Source organism: Gallus gallus, chromosome 13, assembly GCF_016699485.2.
Source record: "Gallus gallus isolate bGalGal1 chromosome 13, bGalGal1.mat.broiler.GRCg7b, whole genome shotgun sequence".
NCBI lineage: Eukaryota > Metazoa > Chordata > Aves > Galliformes > Phasianidae > Gallus > Gallus gallus.
The window spans coordinates 9,119,626-9,144,334 of NC_052544.1; the positions used below are offsets into that span (position 1 = coordinate 9,119,626).

At 41.7% G+C, this 24,709-nt stretch overlaps 1 protein-coding gene across 2 annotated transcripts in view; it reads left to right on the forward strand.

Moving 5' to 3' along the window:
- The window catches only part of HMP19 (protein), a 36,805-nt gene extending 13,848 nt beyond the window's left edge, over window positions 1-22,957 (forward strand). For both annotated transcript variants that reach the window (NM_001326465.3, XM_046900344.1), the window contains exons 3-5: window positions 72-191; window positions 19,353-19,463; window positions 21,010-22,957. In NM_001326465.3, coding sequence (NP_001313394.2) covers window positions 72-191; window positions 19,353-19,463; window positions 21,010-21,201 — 423 coding nt within the window. In that variant the 3' untranslated portion in view covers window positions 21,202-22,957. The remainder of the gene's footprint in view (window positions 1-71; window positions 192-19,352; window positions 19,464-21,009) is intronic.
- Window positions 22,958-24,709: the final 1,752 nt, after the last annotated feature.

Below are 24,709 nucleotides of genomic sequence, written 5' to 3' on the forward strand. Positions count from 1 at the left end.
ATGGCTTAGATAGCAAAAAAAAAAAAGTGCATGCTATGTGCAGGAACCTTAAAAGTGTTGATGTTTTCCAGGTAATTGTGAAAACAAGAACAGAGTATCAGCCTGACCAGAAGAACAAAGGAAAACTCAGAGTGCCCAAAATTGCTGAATTCACAGTCAGTTTCACTGATGGTGTAACAGAAAGGCTAAAGGTAAGAAATGGTTATCCTGCTGCCTTCTGATGTGAATGCCATTCATTTTAAAAATGCTGAATCAAAGTGACAGTAAAGACACAACAAGTTTAATGCTCCTGTCATCACTTGTGTCAAAGAGAGGTTTATCTGCATGAATATGAAGCTGTTTTTTTAGGATGCGATTGCAAATGCCTTTATAAGTAGATGTATATAGGGAATGGTTTTCTTCTCCCAGGAAGAGTGATGAAAATGTTTTCCAACACAAATGGAAAGTAAAAAAAAAAGACTTGAATCTTTTTTTTTTTTCCTCCTCAAACATTTGTGTTTAAGAAAAAACGTGAAAATGGATTGGAAAGGTTTGTCATCTTTCAAAAATTCTTTTGTTTTGTAGTAAAGTAAGCCTGTTAATATTTAAAATATTTTTTTATTAGCATTTATTTCATTATAGATGAAAACTCAAGCTGGATAAAAGAAGTGATATTAGAAAGTATCCAAGCATATCTTGTTCTATAAGCAGTTCTGGTTCACAGGAATTAGAATTTTCTGAGGAAAAGTGTTTCCTTGGGAAATTTTCAACAGGCTCTACTGAAACGTGGAAAGAAACTCATGAATTATTGAGTGCCTTCAGTTCCTGTTGACTGCAGCAAATTAGAATGGCTTGGTTCCTCCTAAAATTAGACTCCAAGCATGCAGCAGCTAGTATTTGCTGCCTTTTCATTGAAAAGATATGATGCTTTTACTAAAGCACAGAGCATATAAGTTGGAAAAAAAAAAAAATGCAAGATCTGATTTCGCAGTTCTAAAGCCAGAGGAAACATCAATGATTTAAGTAGAAAATGTAGAGACTTGGCAGTGCCTAATTAATAGTTCTTCTCCTTGAGAAACTGAGATGGGGCTTATACATTTTTAGAACGGAACATGATCCTCAACAATTAACAGAAATTCTCCCAAGTAACTGAATAATTGACTGAAGTAGCTTTCATTTGGCCTAGTTGTTCTTAATCTTGCTAGGAGTAGAGAAGTTTATTATAATTATTTTCTAGTAATTTAGAAGGCAGTATTACTTTCAAAATTGTAATGCGATCTGGGAAGAATTATTATCATTCTTCCTTTCTAAAATGAGGGATAAGGCTTATTGAACTGATGGAAGGGAAAAAATTTCAGCTACTCTTTCTGAAGCGCCACAGAATGGTACTGTTTCTGTTCTCACCAGAAATTCACTAATTTATTTCCCGAGGAGAATTCTGTAGCTTTCATCCACAATATTTAGAACTATGATCTGTTTCTAGGGAGTCTGTGAATAATTGTGTGTAGCTTCCTTTTCTATTATTTTTTTCTCCAGTGGAGATCCCATATTTTGATCTAAATTACAAAGGATTTACATGCTATTGATTTCAACTAAATTCTTCACTGATCTTGCTGCATGCATTGCCAAGTTCATTGTTACCACTGGTAAAGTACACAGCAAATTAGCTATGCTGAACTCCCCAGTCTTGGATACCACAACAGATATTTTCCATCATGAACAACGTACAAATCAGATCCAGACACAATGTGCCTGAGAAACAACAGTAAAATGTAGAGTCTCTGGGAATGGTTTGGTTCTGACCCTCAATAAGTGACATTATTGTTGATATTGGAAGTGGTGGTGCATCACTGGGTATTTAGAACTTAATCCTGCAGCCCTGAACAATGTTAGTGTGGGTGTAAGACCAAGGTTTGGTGACATCCAAAGTTCTAGCTCTGTTAGTTAAAAAAGCAATCAAGAGCATCTCATCCCTATACACTATGCACTCTGAAGGCCCAGAAGTTAGAAGTGTAGCTCATCTACTACAAAGGATATATTTCCTTTCATCAGCTCCTTCCGTAAGTTATTTTTCCCTTTCTTTAAGCCCTCGGCTTGCTGTTGCATTCAAATTCTTTTGGATTACATTTCCCTTTTCCCTTCCTGTTTTCTGTGCTGTTTGGCCATTGCTTTTGCTGGTGTGTACACAAGGACTGATGCAGCAGCAAGCACAGGGGAGTAGGAGGCTCTGGGAGCATGCACAGCACTGGCACCAGCGTAAAGGTTTAAGCTGCCCTTTGCTGCACAGTGGGGATGTCTGTGGGAGTTGTGGCTTTTCCTATGCAGCCTGGCAACATGACAGTTTCATTTTTAAGCTATTTCCTTTCCCTAAAGTCCATATGATTTCCATTCTCTGCTGTTCAATGTCAACTTATTAATCAGTCAGCCTCTCGTCTAATGCTGGATAAGACTATAAGCCTCTCCCTGCCTGCTTTTCATAAGGCTTCCATGTATCATATTAAGTTTGTAGTATTATTTTCTGACAAAAATGAGCTGAGATAATAGGTAATATTTCATTACCTTTTGTTCTTTTTTTTTTTTTATTACACCACATTTTTATAACAGTTTATATTTTTAGTGAAGTTATTAAAAATACTGCCCTCTGGTTATAAGCAAGCCTATTATCTGGTACTGATGAAATCATATTACATTTGTTTCTTGTAAGAGGAAATCATAGTAAATACTTAACTTTTATTATCTCAGTTTGGCTACAATTTTAAAAGCTTAAAAAAAAAAAGATACTATAAATGAGATCACCATGTTTTCTGTTGCTGGCTAGTTGCTTTGTATAGCTTTCCAATAGATGTGTTGGAAATATCCACACATTCTTGCTAACTCACTGATTAAAATTAAAGTATTAACCTGTACTTGAGCCAGTCTATTGGCTGAGCGCACTCCAACTAGGTGAGATCTGTATCCAATAACATGTATTGGACTGCATGTTCTTCCACCCAACGTACAACTAGTGTGAGTTCACCATAATGCTTAAATTCAAGGATTTTCATAAGGAACCATTTTGATACTGCTATTCTACTACTCTGTATGTGCGGACCAATGTGTCTCTGCACCTCATACCTGTACACTGAGGGAGCAGGCAGGATGGTACAACAGTGTAAAGAAATAGCCAAGAGGTCATCTTCTGCCTGCTATTACTCTACTTTGGCAAATAGCAGAGTGCAAAGAGAGGCGTATTTTATTTTTCACCCAAAAGGTAAAATTATCATCTGTTCAAATGGAAACATGGCAAAGTGAGTCCCTATCATTAATGAGTGTTTGTGGAAAAATGCCATGTTTATGACTGTGCTCCCCACTCACTTGTATCTCTTTGGAGCAGTTTTTAACGTTCTTTCAATCTGGGAAGTACTTTTCTTTCTGCTCTTCTGATTGCTGGATATGGGAACATTCTTAGAGAAGAAAGATGCTTCCCAGGGTCTTGGGGGTTTTTTTGTGTGTGTTTTTTTTTCTTTTTTCTTTTTTTTTTTTTTTCCTGAGTCATAGCTGAATTATGAAGAGGAGGAGAATCTCTGGGGAAAGTGTGGGACCTTATGGACATGGCTATCAAATGTGTAGATGCCCTTTATTCTGCCTTTTGGCTATCTTTTATTGAAGAGCCTAATAAATTATTAGGCAGCTTTCTAGCATGAGCAAGCTAAAGCCAGAATCTAAGCTTATGCATGCATATTTTTCATCCATCCAGAACAGGGCAGATCTGAGCTCTTTAATTATTGTAAAGAAGAGACTGTCCCTAGGCAACAGTTCTTATTTCACACTACCTCTTCCAGGAATTTTAGATAGCTTCTGCAACTTGTCATATCTCCTAATAGATGAGATTATGATTCTCTATAGCTCAGCACACAGTGTCCTGGAAGTTTGACCAATTAGGCTTATTCTTCAGCGGGATGAGTCACCCCATACATACTTTATAACAAATGTTTAAATAGTTGCACGTAGATGCGTTACAAGAAAGTGATGTAAAAGACCATCTATATATAAAATAAATTTCTTTTATTGTTTTACTTCTCCACAGAGAAGCAATGGCAACACTTTTTTATAAACAAACTGGCAGTGATTTGTAGACCTTGCCTCCTCCGGGCCTTTGGAGTGCATCCCTCTAAGGAAGTTTTTGAACTGCAAAGAGCTTACTGCACAGTAATGATGTATACCAAGGTTTCTCAGTCTGAAGGGAATAGTGCCTGATGTTTTGCCTTCCATATTGCACTTTTTCAAGGTATTGCATGTTACCATGCTTGGCCATCAGTAGTGACACCAAAGTGGTCAAAGAAGGGTCTGCAAATGTGATGACTGTCATGTTCCTTTGCAGAATAATACATCTAAGTCTATGCATTTGAGGTAGATCTTACTGCTTCCTTTTGCCAATTATATTGCATGTTATAGATACTGAGATCGAATATCTCATGCAAGTTACATGAATCGAGCGAGTTTCTGCCATAATTTATATGAATGTCAAAATGAGATTAAAATCTCCTTTGGTTTTTGAGCAGATTATCCACTGAATCAAAAATCATACTACTTCTGGAGGACAAGTTTTCCAATCACTCTGTCTTCCAAGCAGTCCAGATTTTACAGAAACCAGATGGATTTATGGGGTGAAGAGTGGGATTCTACCCACTTTCTTGGCTGTCACTGAACTTGTTCTTGGGTTCAAGACATCAGCAGCTGCTTGTGAGGAAACAAGCTGGAGAAGACTTGGTGATCGATTTTTTTGCTTGACCTAGTCAGAAATCAGGAGTGTTGGTAGACATGTGCTAGCCCTGGACCCGAATTTATCTATCTCCTAATAGCACCAGGGGCTGGGCTTGAGTGGCCTTTCAGCATAGGCTTAGAATTTACAACACGGAGAACTGGACTGGTGCACATAACTGCTTGTCAGGTGCTTGTTTGTGCAATTTGCACTTCTTACTACACAAGCTAATGTGCAACCAGTTTGACCTCTGTTACCACCAAATGCCACAGAGCTATTAATTACTGCTCTTTCAGAGGGGCAGTGCTTCAGTGACCACCATCTAGGTGATAGTTACCTACCGTAGTTGTCTGACTTCTCAAATCTTCCATAGTTCTTTCCTTTTCTCGGAACATTTTCTTAAGAAAGCTGAACTTATCAGTCTCTCAGAGTTGGAATAATTAAATCATGTACTTGTCCTCAACAGAATAAGTTGGGAGTGGGTGTATGGGAGAGAAATTGAGATATTTAAGAAGCGATTTATCTACTTGGAAAAATCAGCCGAAAGCATTGATCACTACTTCACTGAAGAATACTGGGAACTTCACTCTTTTTGCTACAAGTTGGGAAGATTCATTTTCGAGGTCACTGGCTGTGTAATCTGTTCCTGTTGAGAATGCAATGTCAATATATTTCTTATCTCCAGATCGATCCTTTCCCTTCTCTCCACCCTGAAACAGTTCTAACACATGCAATATCCAGTGGATGTAATGATTCAACAGAGTTTTCATCAAGTCCTTAAAATATAGTGGAACCCATTCAAATGTTCCTGTTATTGAAATACTCATACTGAAGCAATTATTTTCCTCTGACCTAATGCGAACGATGTAGAAAAGAACGTGTTTGTCTCCAACCGCACCCTACAAAGCTGACTGTGATGCAATATTCTTTATCAAAAAGAAGCCGGTATCTGAAACACTTAATTAAGAAAGATTTTTTTTTGGGCTGAGGCCAGGGCTTGATTTCATGTTTGTAACAGCTTTGCTGGAATAGAAGGTGCTTTCCCTACTTGCACCACCAGAATGTAACCTATTGAATCCCAGTGTGTTCAGCTTGACCTTGTAGTGGGAGGTTCCTCACATGACAAGCATTGAAATTCAGAGGGAAAGGCAGGTTCTGGGCTTGGATGCATGTGGAGGAAGATGTAGAGTTTTACTCACGTGCAGGAGCAGGTCTGGATTGCTTTATCTCTGTGGGTAAGATCCACTGAGGTGTGAGCAATAGTGTCTTTAGAGTGGTGCAGAGAATTGCTGTGTGACCTCTGCAGACACTCTGCCAAATGACTGCACCTTGAGCATAGCTTTGAGAAATGCATCATTTCCCTGAATGCATATATTTATCTACCTGTCCATCCTGCCCTTGGTTTTAAAGGACACATCATCATTGCAGCTGGATAGATGATAGCTCTTCCTTGCTCTGCAGCACCCTAACTAAATATTGCATTCCTGTGTCTTCACTCTGAATGCAGTTTCCTAAACTCATTTTCCTGCAAATGTCTGTCTCCATAGTAAATTCTGCTTCCACTGGTATGCTGCTGATTTATGCTGATAGTTCTTCCTCTAACCTGCAAAGGCACGAATCCCAGGAAAATGGCATGGGGCATTTCATCATGTCCATTCAACAGCTAAATAAAATTAAAGGTTCCTTCAGTTGTTTAGTTACCACAGGGCAGGAGCAACTCATGGATTATCTGAGTGTGAGATGGGCAATTTTCCTTACTGCTTTTTAATGCTAACAAAACACTGTTACCATGGTGACTGCCACATCAAATCAGTAATCTGGAAGATGCAGAGTGGCTGCTGAAAGATCCCATTACACTGACTAATCTGAGTGGTGCTCAAGGGAGGGAACATGTTCTAAAACAGAGACATTTTTCTCACTCTGGTGATAATTGCTACTGTGGCAGTTTCCAGGCTGCACAGTACTTGTGTGGGCAGTGTGATCCTGGAGAACAAGGGACAAATAGGAGGAAAACGGGAAAAGTGGTAGACAATGTAACGTGGAGCCCATGAGCACTGGCAATAGCATTTGGGGTTTTCTTGCACTTGCACCAGAGCACAGAGAATGTTGCTGTGGGTTCCTATTGAGCCTTGTATTCAATTAGGGGCTTGAGGAGGTGTCTGTATGAGGAGGCTGACTCGGGGGCTTATTTAACACTTTGCAAGTTCCCAACTGTCACCAGGAAATCTCAATTTCTGGTGGATGTAAGTGCTCTTCTGCTCAATCTGAGGTTGCCTTGGCAGTTCTTTATTCCTTGCTTCAGGCATGTTCTTCTTGAAGGGGTGGCAGGCAGCCCTCACTCCACCTAAGTCTTCACCAGGCATTGAGAAGGTGGATATCAGGAAAAACTACTCCAAAAGAGTGGTGAGGTATTGGAACAGGCTGCCCAGGGAGGTGGCAATGGTGTTCAAGAAGCGTGTTGACGTGGTGCTTAAGGACATGGTTCAGTGGGCAATGTTGGTGGTAGGTGGATGTTGGACTAGATGATCATAGAGGTCTTTTCCAACCTTAATGATTCAACGATTCTGTAGTATGGCTTATCTGTGGAGTCTGAACTTTGAGTTGTCTTTGGGCTGAGTATTTTTCACTGTAGTGCAGAGGTTCTCCATTTCTCCTTGTTCACAAATCCACTGCCCAGCCTGGCCCGGTCTTGATCTGATGTAAGCTAGCACCTCCATGGATTCAGACTCTCACTTGTGGCGCCCCTTAAAGGAAATGAGAAGTGTTGCTCATTGTCTTCCTGCCTCAGCTCAGCGATCGTTCTTCTCCTCCTCTGGCTGTAATAGGAAGAGAAGAGAATAGGTTATATCTGTCCTAGTTGGTCTCATAGCTTGTATGGAGATAGATTGATGGAGACATTTGTGATCATCAGTGACAATTCAGAGCAGTGAGCTGAGTGTGGATTTGTGCTAGAAAATAGGTATTTCTAATCACATTCCCAGGTGTGGCACTATGAACCCTGCAAGCTTCTCATTGCCGTGTCTGTGTAAAAGCCTGAGGTTTTTATGAGCATTTCTAGTAATACCAAGCTTTCTGGTACAGATGAGGTCTGAGGAAAAGCCAGAAAGAGTTTCCATGTCCAAAGCACAGAAAAGACAAGTACATTTTGATTTATCTAGAATGATCTGAGACTGGCTTGAGTTCTGCCTAGTAAAATGAAGAAAACACACACACATTTTTGCGAAGTCAAAAAAAAAAAATACCTCAAATATGTTTTATTTTTGCCATCTGTGAGCACTGGCAGAGTAATCAGCAGAAGAGAATTTTTCAGGGTTTTTTTTTTTTTTTCTTGATATTTGGAGAGAAGAAAGAAGTTAATTGCTATGCAGAAGATGTCTAAAAATGGAAGTCACAGAGTATTCACATGACTAAAGGTTTGTGAAGTAGACCTGCTGAATCTGGATTTTCTAAGCCATGATATATTGGAGGAAAAAAGGGAGTTAGGGAGTTATAGAGCAGGAACCTCAACTGACCCTTTGCTTTGGAATAAAATGCTTGGAAAAGATTTTTGTAAGGGATTGCATGGAGATACCCATCCTGCTTAGAAAATGTAATTGCAGTTTCTATTTAATTTGAATGTTTTCTTACACTATATCTTTGTCTTCAACAACACAATGCCGTGGTACCTTGCGGTGTCTTTGCTGCCCCACAGTAAAGCCTATTTGATGAGTAATTTTCTTGTTAACGTTTGAGGTGGAATGAAAGATGCTTAACACTATTCGGCTGTTGTAACAACAAGAACCTATTGGAATAGAGAGGGAAGAGATTTCATCTAGCTGAAGCCAAGGCAGTTTGTTGACAGTTGTAGAGTACATTTGGAGTGCTGTAGCCAAATCACAGAATGCTAAAAAAAAGAAAAAAATGCTTTACTCATGTATTTTTTTCCATGTAATGTTTCATTCTCTCCATTTATAAAGCAGCACAGGCTGCTGATTGAATGCTAAACAGACCTGAGCTCTCTCTTGTTAGCACTTGCAGACATATTAAGCCTGTTAGGCCAGCTAATGGAACTGGCCTCATGCCTTTGAAGGCATCATAATCAGCAAGATTATTTATTTTTGTTGTTTGTCTTTAAAAGAATAGCTTTTCTAAGTCATTTGCAGCAAAAAGCTTTGTATTTCCAATTCAAAATGAAAAGGCTTTTAATTCACAAGTTACCTAGGGAACACTTTGCTCTCCAAGTCCTCACTTTGTCTTTTATATATCACCCACATAATAAGTTTTTAAAGAGAAGTGGATGTACTGGACCATGAGTGCTGCCACGTTATTAGCTTTATTTCCTGACCTGTGATGGTAGACATAGAAGCTGAAATGCATGTGAATATGTTAACCTTTTTGAAGGAACAAACTTCCAATCCATTTTATTTTAACCACAAGGGTGCAGTGAACGAATGTGTTTCAATATATGCAAACTTGACCTTCGATTTCACTTTATCTAAGAAGTATTTAGGACCAGGGAATGGCAGGGGGAAGTTATGTTGTTCCCTGAAATATGAAGAGCTAAGATCATTCTGGACATTTTAAAGTCCAGTCTTCTGTTGTGATGTGGAAACAGTAGTGCCATATGCAAAATCAAAATGTAAGAAAGTGGCTGGAGAGGAAAATGCATGGGAAAAAGGGCATGGAGGAATACCATTTTCTGCCTTAGGCCTCGTATGTCAGTACTTGAGCCTGAAAGGTTTGCTTCAAAACTTACTGTGTGGAAGAAAGATAATTTCATAAAGCAAACAGATGTCAGCTTTTCTCAAAGCCAGGCCAGTCCTTGGCTATGGGACAGTGTCAGTGCTTGGCTGGTTTTGTTGAGTGCGTGTCAGGTCTCACAGAAAGCCAGTAATGGAGGAAGGAACACAACTGGCCTTTCTCAAGTGTGCAGCCATGTGCCAATCCCTGGAGCTATTCTTAGAGCTCCTAACACTTTCCCTGTGCCAAATCCAGTTTGAGGGAAGCAAGGAGGGGGGGAAGATTATGTGCGCATAAAACTGTTTGGAGGTTGAGTTTTGGCAAAGGGTAGGCCAGGAGACATTTTTCTGATGGCTTGACTTCTCTTGTATTCCTGTCAATGCATTTTAAAAGGCATCCATCATGTTCTGCTCATAGAGACCGGAGGAAATGTCACAGCTAAGACTTTGCACGATGCAAAGAGGAAGGGTTTGCTTTGGAAATGTGTCTCTCTACCATAATCCCACGAATGGAAAAAAACATTTCAAATTAGTGGTCCTCTAAAGGAAGTCTCTTTCAGGATTGCTCTGCTCAGCTATTTATTTATTTATTTATTTATTTATTGTGAAATAGTGTGCCATTTCATGAATGGGACCATGGGTTTGGGAAGAGAAGCACCATTACAAGCAGTATTCCTGAGTCATTCCACCTGTTTATTTTTAGGTTTTTGCTTCTTTGCTCTGTTCTTCTAAAGGTAGCAGAGTGACAGAAATAGGGAGAGAAGGCTTGTGTAGCTGAAAGAAGAGAAAATTATTCCTGTAGGAGAAGGGGAAAAAGACCTTTTAATACCTTTCTAAAAAAGCCATGTATTTATTTGGTGTTTGTAAAAATAATAGTACATCATCTGAATACACACAGCCTATCCTGAGTATAAGGGACTGTTCTTGGAGTCTACTGTAAGGGGAAGCGCTTTACATTTTAAGAGTAAGAGCTGAAAATATGACTGTTTGCACTAGTGCAGCACTTGAAGAGGTCATCAAGTCTTCTACACACATAATATGGTTTGAATGATGAGAATCTGTGTGTCATGTGTAACATGGCACATATTGAAAAGTACTTGTTAGCAGGCAAAAAGCCCTGTTTGGTTCGTCTTCCAATGAACTTCTAATAAAGTAATGGAGGAAACATTTTTAATGGCACTGAATGGCAGAAAAGGAAAAGCGAAACAGAGCTTTTTTATCTACACCTAAGTAGAAATTCACTAATATTCAGCAATCAAAGCATCCTCATTGAAAATGGCATTTCAGAACTTCTGTAAGGAATAGTTGTAAACTGAGCCATGATTTTTCCATTCAAGGGTTTTGACTTGGCACAGAAAGACATCCTGCGGACCACAGCTGGCATCAGGCACAGTTAAAAGATCTGAGGCTGTTAGTGCCTAAACAGCCACTAGAAATTATATTACATGATGGAGACTGGCTAATATAATTGAGCCAGCTAGTTATTCTGCACGTAATTTAATTATTTGACAAATTGCTTAGAAACACAGTGTTCTTGTTCCATGCTTGTGCTGCGCTCATAGTATTAAGAGGCACGGAGCTCAGGAATTGCTGGTGGGTATCTAGTCAGCTCAGCAGATAGACACTTATTTTAAAGATCTGTGAGCATGTAAAGGTTGCTGTTTGGGGATGTGTTGGAGATCTCACTGTTGGGGATGTGGTGGAGAAGTGTATGCAGCAGTGGGTAGATCTGAAGGGAACATAGCAGACAGGAAGCTGGCTCAGAGGTAGCTGGTGCTTTTTCAAGTGGCTACATTTGGGGCTTAGGATGGTTGGAGAGGTGGCTCTACCCTGTAAGTCCTTTGGAGTTTTGACTGCTGGGATGTGTGGGCTGAAAGAAACCTATGAAACAGTTGAGCAGATGGGAGATTTTTTGCACCCCAAGATTATAATATCCTCACGGATGTTGTTCAGCACTAGGAGAACTGGTGCCAAGTTATTTTATGGTCACAAATTCAAAGATAAGAAAACAAAACCAAACACAAACCTTTAAGCTTCATATAGAAGCTATGTAGCACAAAGAAGTATTTTCCCAGAACTTTGAAGATTTAGGCACTTGACAAAGCATCTCCTAGAGGCTACGTAAGAATCTGGACACCATCTGGAATAAAGCTGGGCTGCAATAGTGAAGGACAAATCCTACATCTTCTTGAACAGTATTAGGCAAATATGAAGACTATTTTACCGCTTTGTTAGCGTTTCAAGATTTCAGAGGCTGTTGTTGTCAAAAAATCAACAAAACCAGCAATATGTTACAAAAGGGTTGTTATAAATCATGACAGAAATGCCATTTTTGAAGAAGTGCAGCCAGATGAATATTATTGGTGGAGCAGATCATTTTATATAACAGGGTGCTGCTGCACTACATTGCTTCTTTGGCTGTCTAAACAGTAGAGTAGCTCTTTTTAGGGTGTATTTCAGAGTCCTTGTCTCCCTGGTCAATCCATGTTGGTCATGCAGTAGTTCTCTTTCTGCCCGTTTCTGGATTTTCTTACAGGATGCAAAGGTTGAAGTGGTTCACATTTGGATTTCCTCTTGGCACGCAGGTGGGAGGCAGCCAGGATAGACAGCTGGATCTGGAGCTGGGAGCTGCTCCAGAGTCTTTCACTTTTACTGTAGCTTTCATGTCAAGATTTAGTGTTGTCAATCTTACATCTAATTATCAGTTGGAAGAAGTTATGGAATGAAGGAGAATAAATTACTCTCCTAAATTTTTCACTGTCAAGCATAAATTCTTATAATAAGATCATGAGTGTATGATATGAGAGTGTGATGTCCTTACAGCTGAAAAATTTCTCCTGAGTAGCAAGATCTTTGGGACTGGCCCGGTGGCACATTGACTGATGATTTTGCCTTTTTGTTGTAGATTGTTAACAAGGTTGTCAATGGGTTGATAGGTTTCCAGGTCGAATGGCATTAGCATAAAACATGGAAAGAAACCTGTTGCCTATCCAAGCATAGCTCTTATGTAGCTCTTCTAGGAAAACGATCTTGACAGAATTTCTGCCAATTTTGTTTGCAGAACAACTTTGCCTTATTTCCAGTCTTTATTTTATAAACAGAAAATTTAAACAGAATTTCTACAGTTGAATTGCTTATTAAAGGTCATAGAATTGCCCAACACCCAGGAATGCTGGATGATGTATCCTGGAGGACCAGACATGGCATTCACAGTGACACCATTTCCTGACAAACTTGTCTGCATGGAGAGTGGACTGCAGTGTAGGAATGAACAGAGGCATCTGGCTCCTGAGGTCCCCCATTTCCATCATAGCTGCTACGATTAAACTATGCAGAATATGTTAAATGATATTTATCCAGGAATCAAACTATGATTTCCTTGACTGCAGCACACAACTCTGTGCCCTCTGAGAGCATGAATTCTTCTCTGGATGCCGTCTGGTTCTCCTCTAGGTAGCAATGCTTTTACTGCTGTGGCATCTTCCTGCATGCAGTCTTGAGCCTATATATGTATGTTGAGTGCTCAGAGGTATCTGAGTCAAACTCTTATTTGCTAGGTTTAGAAAGAAAAACATGCTTGATGATGTCTAAGAAGTCCTACCTCAGTGGATGAAAACCTGGGCTTGCTAGCATCACACAAGCATTGTGTGAGCACTGGGGAGATCTTCTCTGGTTTTCTTCAAACAGATGGACAGAAATCGCATTGTCTGTTTGCATCCTGGGATTTTTTCACTTTGGCAGCAATTGGGGGATGAATTTAAAGGCTGTGGCATCCAGGACTTGTGCCTGGTCCACAAAGAGCAGGAGGTTCTTGCTGAGTTTCTCCAAGGCTGGTCTCACTGTAGCTGTTTTTCTCTCAAAGAGACAGCAGCATAGTGGTCTTCAAAAGAAATTTCAGACAGCAGATGACAAGACTGCTGCTTGAGTATCAGCTGTGACTGGACTGAGCTTTAGCACTGTAGGGTTGTACCAGGTGAGCTGGTGAGCTGAGTTCTCAACTGCAAACCCAGACTGAGATACATCAAACGAATATATGAAAGCCCAGAATGGACCATTTCTTACCTGTCTGAAGACACCGAGGCCTACAGACACTGCCGAATCACTGCTGATTTTAGTGTCCTGTAGGAATCTAGAGATGATTTGGACATCTATAGGTCTGAATCTGAAGGACTCATTCAATTTATTAAATACAAGAGCTCAGTGGGGTAAGAGGAAGCAGCCCCTTTAGTTTCACTAAGCCCTAGTTTAAGCTACACGGAGGATCTCCATGTGAATGTCTAATCTTTCTGGAATTTTACTGAGATCTCTGCTGACCATATTGTACAGAGCAAATTTGTTAGATTAACTGTGATTGATTTCATAGAACAGTTGTTATTTGGGTTAGGAAAAAAATCATGTCCTTCTTCCAGTAGGTATTGCTTCACAGTTTTGTAAGACATCATGTTCATGGTGAGATGGCTTACAATTGAGTGCTCATGTTCTGTTCTGTCCCTACCCAATTCTTTATTTTTAACCATTTTTATGCTGAGTTCTCACAGGGTGAACAGTATATAAAGGTGGAATGACAAGCCCCGCCACCAGAGCCATGACTATAAATTATGTTTCTCCAGTTGGTAATGTAAGTAATATGTTGTTTAAGTGGAAAAAAAAAACCCTGCAAACCCCTCAACTCAACCAGCACAGGTTGGATGCTGAATACTAATGGAGAGGAGTCTGCATCCAATCCCCACTGGGAAAAAAAATATTTGTCAACTCAGTTCAAACAGTGCATAAATTTGAGGGAGCTGCCATCTGCTGACAGACCCTTCCCCCACCTGCACTGCCTGAAAAATGCTCCTTCAGCATATCTGCTCTATGTGGTAGTGTTCCCATCAGCCTTAGCTTGGGATCCATCTTCCTCTGCTTCCTTCTGTGTTTTTTCCCAGGTACTTCCAGAGAATTTAGATTTCACAGGACTCTGAGGCACCAGAGTACGTCCCTGATCTGTGCTGAAGCCAGGAACAGCCCAAGGCTCTGTAGCTCAGCAGGTCATCAACACTGCATTCAAATCCTCATATGCAAGTCAGAACCTTAAGGCTTGAGTTCTGGAGTGACTCACTGCTCCCAGGTGTTGCTGACTACGCCGGGGAGCAATGGGTGCACACTGTGTTTGCAAAATGAGGCCAGCAGGAAGGGTACCTGAATGGATGATATGAAAAAACTTAGTGGAACCTCATGTTGCTTGATGAGAATATGTGTTATTTTTGTCTGTGCTGTTGTGTAAATGCTGCGTGTACTTCTACAGGAAAGAGGGGGAGGAACTGAGCTAACGTGCTTGTGTTGATGGGAGCTTAACATCTTCCAGTGAAGTCAGGGGGTTCAGACCAAACCTTTTTCCATGTTTTATGGTGGATGGGGAGACTTTTGGTGTGGTAGTGATGTTATCTCTGCTCTGTTCCAGCAGACACACTCCCCTCTTAGGGGAACCTCTGGGAGCTGTATATGGCTTTGGGGAAGTATCCCCCTCCAGCTACCCACTCAAGCAGTCACACATGACAGATTCATGCCTGTAGCACTTCTAGGTTTTATCTGCTCACTAAATTTTATTTCCCCTCTGTGAGTGTTTATATTGCTCAGAGACTGCCAAGGTTCATGTTATTCATTAAAAAAAAAAGTGGAGGTTTATTAGGTATTGCAGCTCTATGATTCTTTGGTGTTCGAATGCTAATTAAGCTTTGTATTTTCTGGAATAGAGGTGGGTCTTAGCTCTGACTTGGCAAAATATCCGGGGATGTATTTTTCCTTCCCTTTCCTCTGGGCTTTAACATCGTATGCGACATTTCATCCCAGAACAATTTTACACTATGCATCATCATGTGTAATATTGTGTCACGCTGTAATTTTGCAAGTGCATGAAATGGCAGGAGGGAGGTGAAAATGGGCTCAATTACACCCAGGAGGGAGAAGAAAGCTCAGCGGAAGGGACCTGCTCCTGGGAGCTAATGAATTGGGTGTCAGCACTTTGCTGGAGCAGAGCGACAGAGCAGATGGGGATTTATTATTTTAGGGGCTCAGTGGGCAGACAAGAGGAAAGGAACCAGTCAAATCGCATTACTAATGGTCATTTCCGTAGGCTGTGTGCGCACAGGGGATTTAGAAAAAGAAGAGACATTCGTTCTAACTCCAGACAGCTCCGTTCTTTCTGGTTTGGAAGGCCAAAAGAAGAACTTGGCCATTTTGTCTAGATCAGAGTAAGAAACCTTCAAAACAACTTTGGCAACAGCTCTTGGGAAAGGCAGACATGGAGCTGTTCTGGATGGGAGGGACATCCCACAGTTCAGGGAATGTTCCCCTTTCACGGCCCTTTCTTTAGCTGCAGTCAGCCCTGAATGATCCCTGAAAGATTTGATTTGAAATCTTTCCTTGTTGCATCTTTTCATGCCCTGACAGTGTTCCTCTATTTCTCCCAGGTTGCCAGTGCCATTTTCCACACTCTGTAGATTTTCTTCTGTTTGAGTTTTCCCATGAGCTCCTTGCTCACCCTTGTGGGTCTCCTGCCATCTTTGTCTGATTTCTTACTCTTAGGGCTGTACTGATCTTGAGCTAGCCCTTCTATTTGCTAAACAATGTTAGAGAATGAGCATCTTGTTTCTCAGAAACATGAGGGGCTTTCTCACTGAGTTATGCTCTGTGTATTCATGGGTGATATTTAGTCTAATTTCAGTGAACTTAGTTATTTCCTTTAAACTGATCCCAAGTTTGTTCCTCCAGGTTAACCAAAGCAAGATTTCTTCATTCACTGCATGTTGTAATTGTAGTAGACCAACCAATCTGGAGAACTGAGCATTTCTTAGTTACTGAACCCGTGCCAAGACTGGCCTCTAAACACTGGCTTTGGTAGACCAGGATGTTATTTCTTGCTGTACTGCCTTCATATGTGTGTTACTACTTACAGTGTTATGAGAGGAGTTACCGGGTCTACTATGCTCTTCTTTTAGATGAGAAAGAACTGATGGACATTTTTTCTATGAGGAGACATGCTCTTTCACATTGACCTGCAAGATCAGGGTCTTTTTGGAGAGGGTTCTTTTCTGCAGGTCTTCTGTTGGAAAGAGTAGAGAGTGTAGGCATACATAATCCAGGAAGCCCATTCAAACTCACAGTCAAATGTGCTTTGCTGGAGAGGAAGCAGAGCTCATTTTTTCTTGGTCACTGGTGAAATTCATACAGCTGTTCTCCTCTTTTACTGGCTATCTCTTCAGCACACCAAGACTTTTACACATGTTCTTTGATGAGACCCAGCAATAAGTTCTTCTCCCTGTGCCCCTGTGCACCTGTCTTTTGCTTAATTAACCCATTTTGCAGCAGATTAAGCCCTAAGGAGGAGGTTAATATGAGCAGTTATTCTAAAAGGAGAGTCAGGGCTTCAGTGAACTGTTCACCACTAGAAAAGCCTATTAGCTCCAATCTTACCCAGTCATCTTACCTTTTTGCACTTTTATTCTAAAATATTCTGATTTAACAATGAATTTATGAATCGCTCCTGCTAGATATAGTCTTCATCTCTCTCTTTTTTCTGGTATTTGAACAGGATGCGATGGGTCAGATTTGGCATAGTACATGTAGACTTAATTTCACTCTTTTTGCCTTAAAAGAGCCACCAAAATTGTAGCTCTGGATCTTCTAGCATTCGCCAAGGCTGCTTTAGCTTCCGTGAGAAAATGTGCCAATGCCTTACGTGCTTAAGAATGGATCTCACCAGGTATTGCAACCCTCTTCAGGATGGGTGAGTGTGGGATGTCCCCTTCTGCACAGCAAAGCAATGACAGTGGTCTCTCTGAGTCTGTGCAGGGGTTGCATATCTTACAGGCTCTCAGAATGACAGCTACTGCAATGACTAAAGGGGGGAATTGGAGCAAAATTCAGTGTGAGACAATATTAAGCAATTAGCATGCATGTGTTGATATATTACGTTATTGATATATGAATAATGCTATATTGATGAATTCTGAGATATATCCAGTGTGTTATTTATTAGCTGCTGTTCTTTACAAGCTTGGTCACTATACTGTGGGAATTAACTCTGATTTTCCCCTCTGTACTATGACCAACCTCCTACACATAATTATGGAACAACTTCTGCCTGTACATACTATTGAATTTCCTTGGACACCTATCAAAGAACATAAAAATAGTTATGATGTAACTGTAACAGCAGAAGGGTGGGTGGACCAACAGCTGAATAATTAGATAGAAATGAAAAAATTGTGGCTCTTCCTTGCTAGGACAGTAAGTGACAATAGCTGCCTTTCGTACAGGTAAATGCAGCCCTGTTACTGGGGAGAGGGCATATTTTGGATGTCTGTTTTGTCTATAAGAATGAGCACATGACTGGTTTGGTGGGAACGTGCCTGCAGGGTAAGCACACAGTCCGTACCTCTTCCTGCCATTGCAGTTCCCTTAGTGGTTCGGTTTTGATGCAATCAGTGGGAGTTTGCAGCCTTGAGCTCTGCTCCTGAGCACATTGAGGCTGGGAGTAGGAAAAAGCCTCATCAATCCTGATCCCTCTTGTAAATTCATGCCTGATCTCAACCTTTTGTTGTAGGATTGTCCTCAGTGCAAGCTCCCATAGGTTCACAGAGCATAGGAAATTGCAGCACCTTCCTCATGCAGGCAAACATCCTGCCAAATCCTGCCTGGTGGTGCCCAGCTCCAGCTCCCTGCCCACACTGCTGGCCATGCAACAGTTCTAAATGATCCTTCACTGCTGTTCCCACCCCCCTCATCTCAGTAATTTGATTATGAGCCCTAGTTTGCATGGTAACACTGAAGCTCCAGGGGTTCTCATGCCAATCTGGATTGGCGTGAGACAGCAGTCTCAACAGGATGAATTACTGTAATATAGGTAGTAGAAGTCCAGAGGCTTTTGCACGGCATTTGCTGAACTACCAGCTGGGGCCAAGAAAGGTTCAGGCAAGGGGACAAGGGAGCTGGTGTTGTCCCAGGTGTTTCAGACATACATCCATATGCATACATCCTGATGGAGTGATTATCAACTTGAACCTCAGTGCATTTGAACAATGTGTATTTGAGATTCTTGCTCAGCCCGTAGGAAGCTCAACTAAAACCAATGGTCAGGGCTTCAATCCAGGCATCTGAATGGGGAGAGTAAACTAGAAGGAAGGAGCTACAGCAAAGGAACAGAACAGCGCAGCAAAGTAGTCTGCTCAGGAATGAGGAAAAGGAGTATCTGGGCTTGGTTGTGTCTGGTACCTCCAAAAATCTTCCACCAACGGGATCTGGAATGCTTACAGAGACAACAGCTGTGCCTCCTGCCTCCCTGGTCCTGGGCACACTGTGGGTATACATGCTGGCTTTTGTCAGTGGTTGGCTGTTTTTATGGCTTTGGTAAATTGAGGATTTCTTCCCCTCTTCTGCAAGCTACTCAAGGAGTAACTTTGCCTTGCAGCAGAAGGCACAAAGGGACATGCCCCTAAGGCCTCATTCTTCCTACCCGCTCACCTACCTCTGCTATCAGAAAAATGATATCTTGCCATGGCTGTGAGGCAGCTTATCTGCACAGATTGGGCTCTGAATGTGGAGCCTCTGGCTGCTGGTGGGTCCTGCTGGGCCAGCAGGTGATGAGAGCCTGGGAACGCAAAGTCTCCAAGAAGGCCAAAGCACTGCAAGGGTTAAACACAGGAATGTGCACTCCTGACAGTCTGAGGGGTTTGGGTGGGGGGTGGATAGAAACGATGTGATGATTCAGAGCTATTGGATCTAGCCTTCATTCAATTACCATGCTTAGTTAAGTATTGCACAGTGAAGTGAAGGCTGCAGTCTGTTAGGATGGATGTTACTATAAGTCATTTAATTATGAGGTTGCTCGTATGCCATTTTAACATATGTAGAGTAACATTATCCCTCTTTTGTAGGTCACTATTCTCATAAGTCTGGCTCTTGCATTCCTTGCCTGCATAGTGTTTCTTGTGGTATACAAAGCCTTCACTTACGACCACAGTTGCCCAGATGGATTTGTTTATAAGGTAAGAAACTTCAGACGGATGAATTGCCTGAGATAATGATAGACTCTAAATGACTACATGGTTACAGTCTGGTCTGCTTTTTCTGACCAGGCCAAACAGAACATTTGGCAAGAATGTGTTGAAATGGGAAAAGTGTTATGGGAAATATGGGGTTGCATCTGCTTCCATCAGCTACTGTTACACTGTAATTGTTGGGATTAGCTTTGGTGAACGCTACAGACAGATGTTCAGGAACAATCCCTCCTATTTGTGAATGGATTTATTGCAGCTGGAATATCCCATGTTTGCTTCCCACACATTGAAGGGACCAAGGTTTACTAGCATACATTTTAATGCAAGGCAAGCTCCCGGAGTGCTGGCACATGTGTCCTTTCTGGAAGAAATCCAAATTTGCCCACTGTGTTCATTTATTGTGCTTTTGAGCATCTGTCAAGAACAAAACCATGCAACCTAGTTGCTGAAAACCTTCTGCCCCGTGGTTTTACATCAAATACTCACAGAGAACTATTTGCTTGCTCTGTCGAGATTTAAAAAAATATATAATTGCAAAATAGTTCACTCTTTGCTACAAATGAACTCATAAACACACGGGAGGCTTGACCACGCTGAGAATGGTCTGTGAGCTGGAAAATAGAGTAAGCTTATTTGTACAGTAGCTATTGTGAATTATTCTCTTAGGTTGTATAAAAGTGAAGTTAGGACTCAGAATCAGATCCAAACCTGAACTTCTCAGAAGATTAAAGGCTTTGAACTCAGTTTTCTGCTAATCACATTGATGTGGGAGCTGGGTTGTTTCATCATTTAATGATAATCATACCTGGGGCCCTTTATGTCACTGGTGTTACTTTGTGAATGCCAACCTGTCTGATATTTTTTACTGTTTCATTGCTCTTTTACAACTGTTGTAAAGTGAATTGATTTATTTGTGCAGTTCTTAGCACCCAAGTGCCCACAGTAGTGTAGAGGAGGCACACTGGCAGTGTCTGCACAGCCAAGAAGCTCTGACAAGGGCTGGGTAGTTGGACAGTGCTTCCTACCATCCTTCCAAGGTGGTTGTCCTACAGGTCAGGGACAAGACATACAACAGAGCTGCACATCTGCAGCTTACTCTGCCTCTGTCTGTCCCCTGCCTGGCTGAGGATTAATCCTGAACTTCACTCTATGGAGCTTTCACTCCATCAAGACAGAAGCTGCCTCATGTACTCTAGTAGGACTCCTGGCAGGGACCTTGGTCCTTGTATGTGCCAGTAACATACCAAACCCCTCAAGCCTTCATTTTACAGCCCCCATTTCCAACCCAGCAATGAAGTCTGCCTGCAATCAGGGTTGCCAGTAGCAACAGGCATGGAAGGCTGTTGCCAAGTCTAAACTTTGTGCATTCCCACATGGCTGCTGAAAGGCAGTAGGGGTTGTGCAGCAGATGCTCTCGCTGCAGCATATGAGTCAAACTTCATCTATGCAAGCACCTAACAACGAGATTTTTAAAAGGAGAGCCTAAGGCTGATGGGACCCTTCTTTACTTCACTTGTTTTCTCCTCCTTTCCAGCATAAGCGGTGCATCCCGGCCTCCCTGGATGCCTACTACTCCGCACAGGATTCCAACTCCCGGGGCAGGTTCTACACTGTCATCAGCCACTACAGCATGGCCAAGCAGACCAGCTCCCGGGCTGTATCACCCTGGCTGTCCTCAGGGTCAGTAAACCATGAAACCAAGGCCGCCAAAACAGAAGGTCATTAAAATTAACGAGTGGTGATGGGCAAAGTGGGAGGGTGGGGGGACAACACCGTGTCTATACTGCATTGCTCTAATTGAGAGTGGGTGCTGTGCTAGCAGCACAATGGGAATAAATAAGGCCCAAGTGTGGGAGTCATCTTAATGGATATTTCTTTTTGTGCATTGTTCTCGTTGATTTGTAATCGAGTCGAGCTCTTGTACAAAGGCATGTTTGATGTTGACTGTACCTTACAATGTAAAAATATTTTTAAATCATTGCTTAACTATTTGTTAGAAAAAGAAATTAAAAAACAAAAAAAGCAAATTAGATAAACAGCCAGAGAGGATAAAAGCAGCAAAGGGAATCCTGCAAAACGTTACCATTGCTGGAAAGCTGTGACTCAGACTTAACATGCAGTTGAAAAATAGCTGAAACCCTTTTTAAGAGACAGGATAGAGAGAACCTGTCAGAAGGACACTGCAGTGGTATTTAGCTTGCCAAAGGGGGGATAACTGGTATCAAACTGAATCAGGTATCAGTGTGCATTTGCTGATAAACACAAGTATCCCCTCCTCCCTCAAACATACACAGGTGCAAAAGCACCTGCATACACACCTGAACAGGGGCTTATGCAAATCCAGGAAGATCCAGGCATTCCTAAATGACAGACAATCCTAAAGAGCTGTCACTGCTCCGGTGATCTCGACTGGTCTCTGAAGTCCTGGTCTGTGGATGTGGAGCAAGATGAAAACTGCTGTAGTGAAAGCCAGAGTGTAGTTGTGAGCACAGAGCTGGTGGCAGTCAGAAGATCAGGGCTTTATCTACTTCTGGCATGGATTTCCTGAGTGACCTTCAGTTAGTTAGGTGAGGTTTCATCCTTTGGGGCCTCTGTCCTGAGTGTCACAAGGAGACCCACAAATGCCATTATAACATGAGGAGCCTCCCAAGAGTGGTGACAGTATAAAACACTGCTAAGCCTCTATTAATTTTCCCCTCACCCATGAAGAAAAGATGCTCCAGCTTCCTTCCTGCAACTCTCAATACCTTTGTCTTTAATATCACTCTAGGAGTCAGGGAGGGGTTGGCCATAACATACTCTCAGAGTAGAAGAATCCCATCGGATCTCTGCTTGCATACCCAGACCAGACCCCAAGCTTAGGCCAATACCAGCTGGTGTAAAACATCTTCTCCCCATAAATGGCAATTAGAGCAGAGTGGTGGGACTTTAAAAAAAGGGATTCAGTTATTTAGAGCCACCACTTGGCCCATTACTGTGAGGTTCTGCTGCTTGGTAGGAGATGCTGAGCAGCAGGAGCAGAGTGCACACGGAGGGCAAGGTTTACGTCGTAACTAAGGCTGCTTTTTTCAGATTTGTGGCTAGACTGGGATGGAAATTAGGAACTGACCCCTTCTTCCCCCGCATTGGGCAGTTTTGTCCTCCATTTCGCATACATAGACACTAGAGGGTGTAAATGAGGGCAGAACTCCTCAGTCCTAACAGGCATCATGATAAATAACTGTATAGTGTAGCTAAAAATGTAGTGCCAAACGCCATTGTCTGATTTCCTATCCTCCCTTCTCCTTCCATCTGTAAATTCATTTCTCACTCGAAATGTACAAACCACTCCCTCCACCAAAAATCCAAACTCCAGCAAACCACTGAACAGTTTATAATTTTGTGGTGTATTTTTTGTCAGTAGGTAGCAGAGACTGAAGTATTTTTTGGTGTAATTCTTGAACTTTTCTGACGGGGTTAAAATAAAGCTAGATGTGACTGAGTGTCTCTGTGGCTTGGGCAGGTTTCTTTGGTGACGTGTTGGGAGGTGGTGGTGGGGATGGTGATGGGTGCATGTCTGGAGCTGCAGAATGAGGCTGAACCCATTACTCTATTAGACTCCTATTTTTCTTTTCCCCAATGTTTTGACATGGAAACTAAGCAAAAATACCTCTCTTTAGCCTGCACCATCATGTGCTATTATGTGCTATTCCTGTCAGGATGTCAGCACTTGCTGCAGTGCAGCAGAGGTGGTGGAAAAGAAATGCAACAGTTACAAAATCGATTTTCCGTAGGTCTTTGTGGAGCAGAGCACATCTCAGACCTATCCTGTGACCTTGAGAAAAGGCCCAGATGGGTTCTGACAGCCTCAGAGTCAGGATGGATCTGGGACGGAATCTAGGCTTGGAGCAGCATCAGTCTGTTCTCCAGCATCCTCTCAAACACGGTGATAAAACAGCTAAAAATAAGGACTAATGCTTTTGATTGGTGATTCTTGACTTTACAGAGGGATTTCCTTTCCCCCGCTGTTCTAAGGCCAATGACTGCTAGAAACTTTGGCTGGCAGCAATGTGTCCTTTGCCATCTGCTCCTGGGGCAAGTGTCCTCTCCTGCTGCAGCAGGCTTAGGAAGGAGAGCTGCTGCAAGAAGAGCACTGCAGGGAAATACTGCTGACAAGCCAAGAGCCACTGCTGAACTTCGGAAAAGTTGAGCTCTGAATGTAAACTCCACAGCTTAGTTTCTAATGAAACCACAACTTCTTCATCTTACATTGTTCCAAAAGCAGATTGTGTTTCCTCAAATCCTTCAAGTCTTTGAAATGGAATGATACTCTGGCATTAAATTGGCTCATTCCCAAAGGCTGAAGAATGATTTATAAAAACCTTTCCTTAAAAAAAAATAAATAAATAAATGTGAATTCAGAGTTGTGAAATTGAGCTACTGTAGGAGAGAAGCCACTGTGGTGTTAGAGGTCACTACTGAGTACTTGTGAGATGTATTAAATGGCTTCAGCACGCTTTGCAGAATTGAGTCACAGGATAATTTGACCATGGTATTTCTATTGCCACTCTCCCAGTAATACCCTAACCATATATTTACTTTAATAACTCATTTGAATTGAAAGGGTCTAGTTATTATTAGATAAGTGAGTCAGTGGGGATAGCTATTTCTATTTAATAAAGGAAAGATCAAAATCTATATGGAGCAGAGTGGAGGGGGAAAAAAAGACCCAGGGAAGGCTCATGGGAGAGCAAAAGAAGGCAAACAACCCAACTCCAGCTGAAAGTTCCATTACTGCAAATGTTGTTATTATGGTTCTTGTACAAGCTGCTGTAGAGCTTCCAATAACAACAATATATTTTAAACTCAGTAACAAACGGAGAGGCTATATTGAAGTTGTAGCGTATCTAATTTCAGTCTTTAAAAGCTTCCTTCAAAGTCGATCATATGTTTTCAGTGGTGATTATAGTAGCATATTTATGACAGTGCAATCTCATCCTGGCTGTTCTCTGTCTGTGAAGTCTGCAGCTCCTGACTGGCTCTGCAGAGTTGTGTTTTTGCAGGTTATGGCCTGGGTGGGATCTCCATCTCAGCTCTTCGTGGAGCTAAAGCGAGCCTTCCCTGTGCTCCTCCAACGTGTGTGTGGTGACCAAGTCATCTTCTGCTTCTTCATCTGTGACTGCCCTGTTTGTGCAATCCTCTCCATTATACTAGATAGCTGCAGTGGGCTTAGCTTCTCAAAACATCCTATAGAG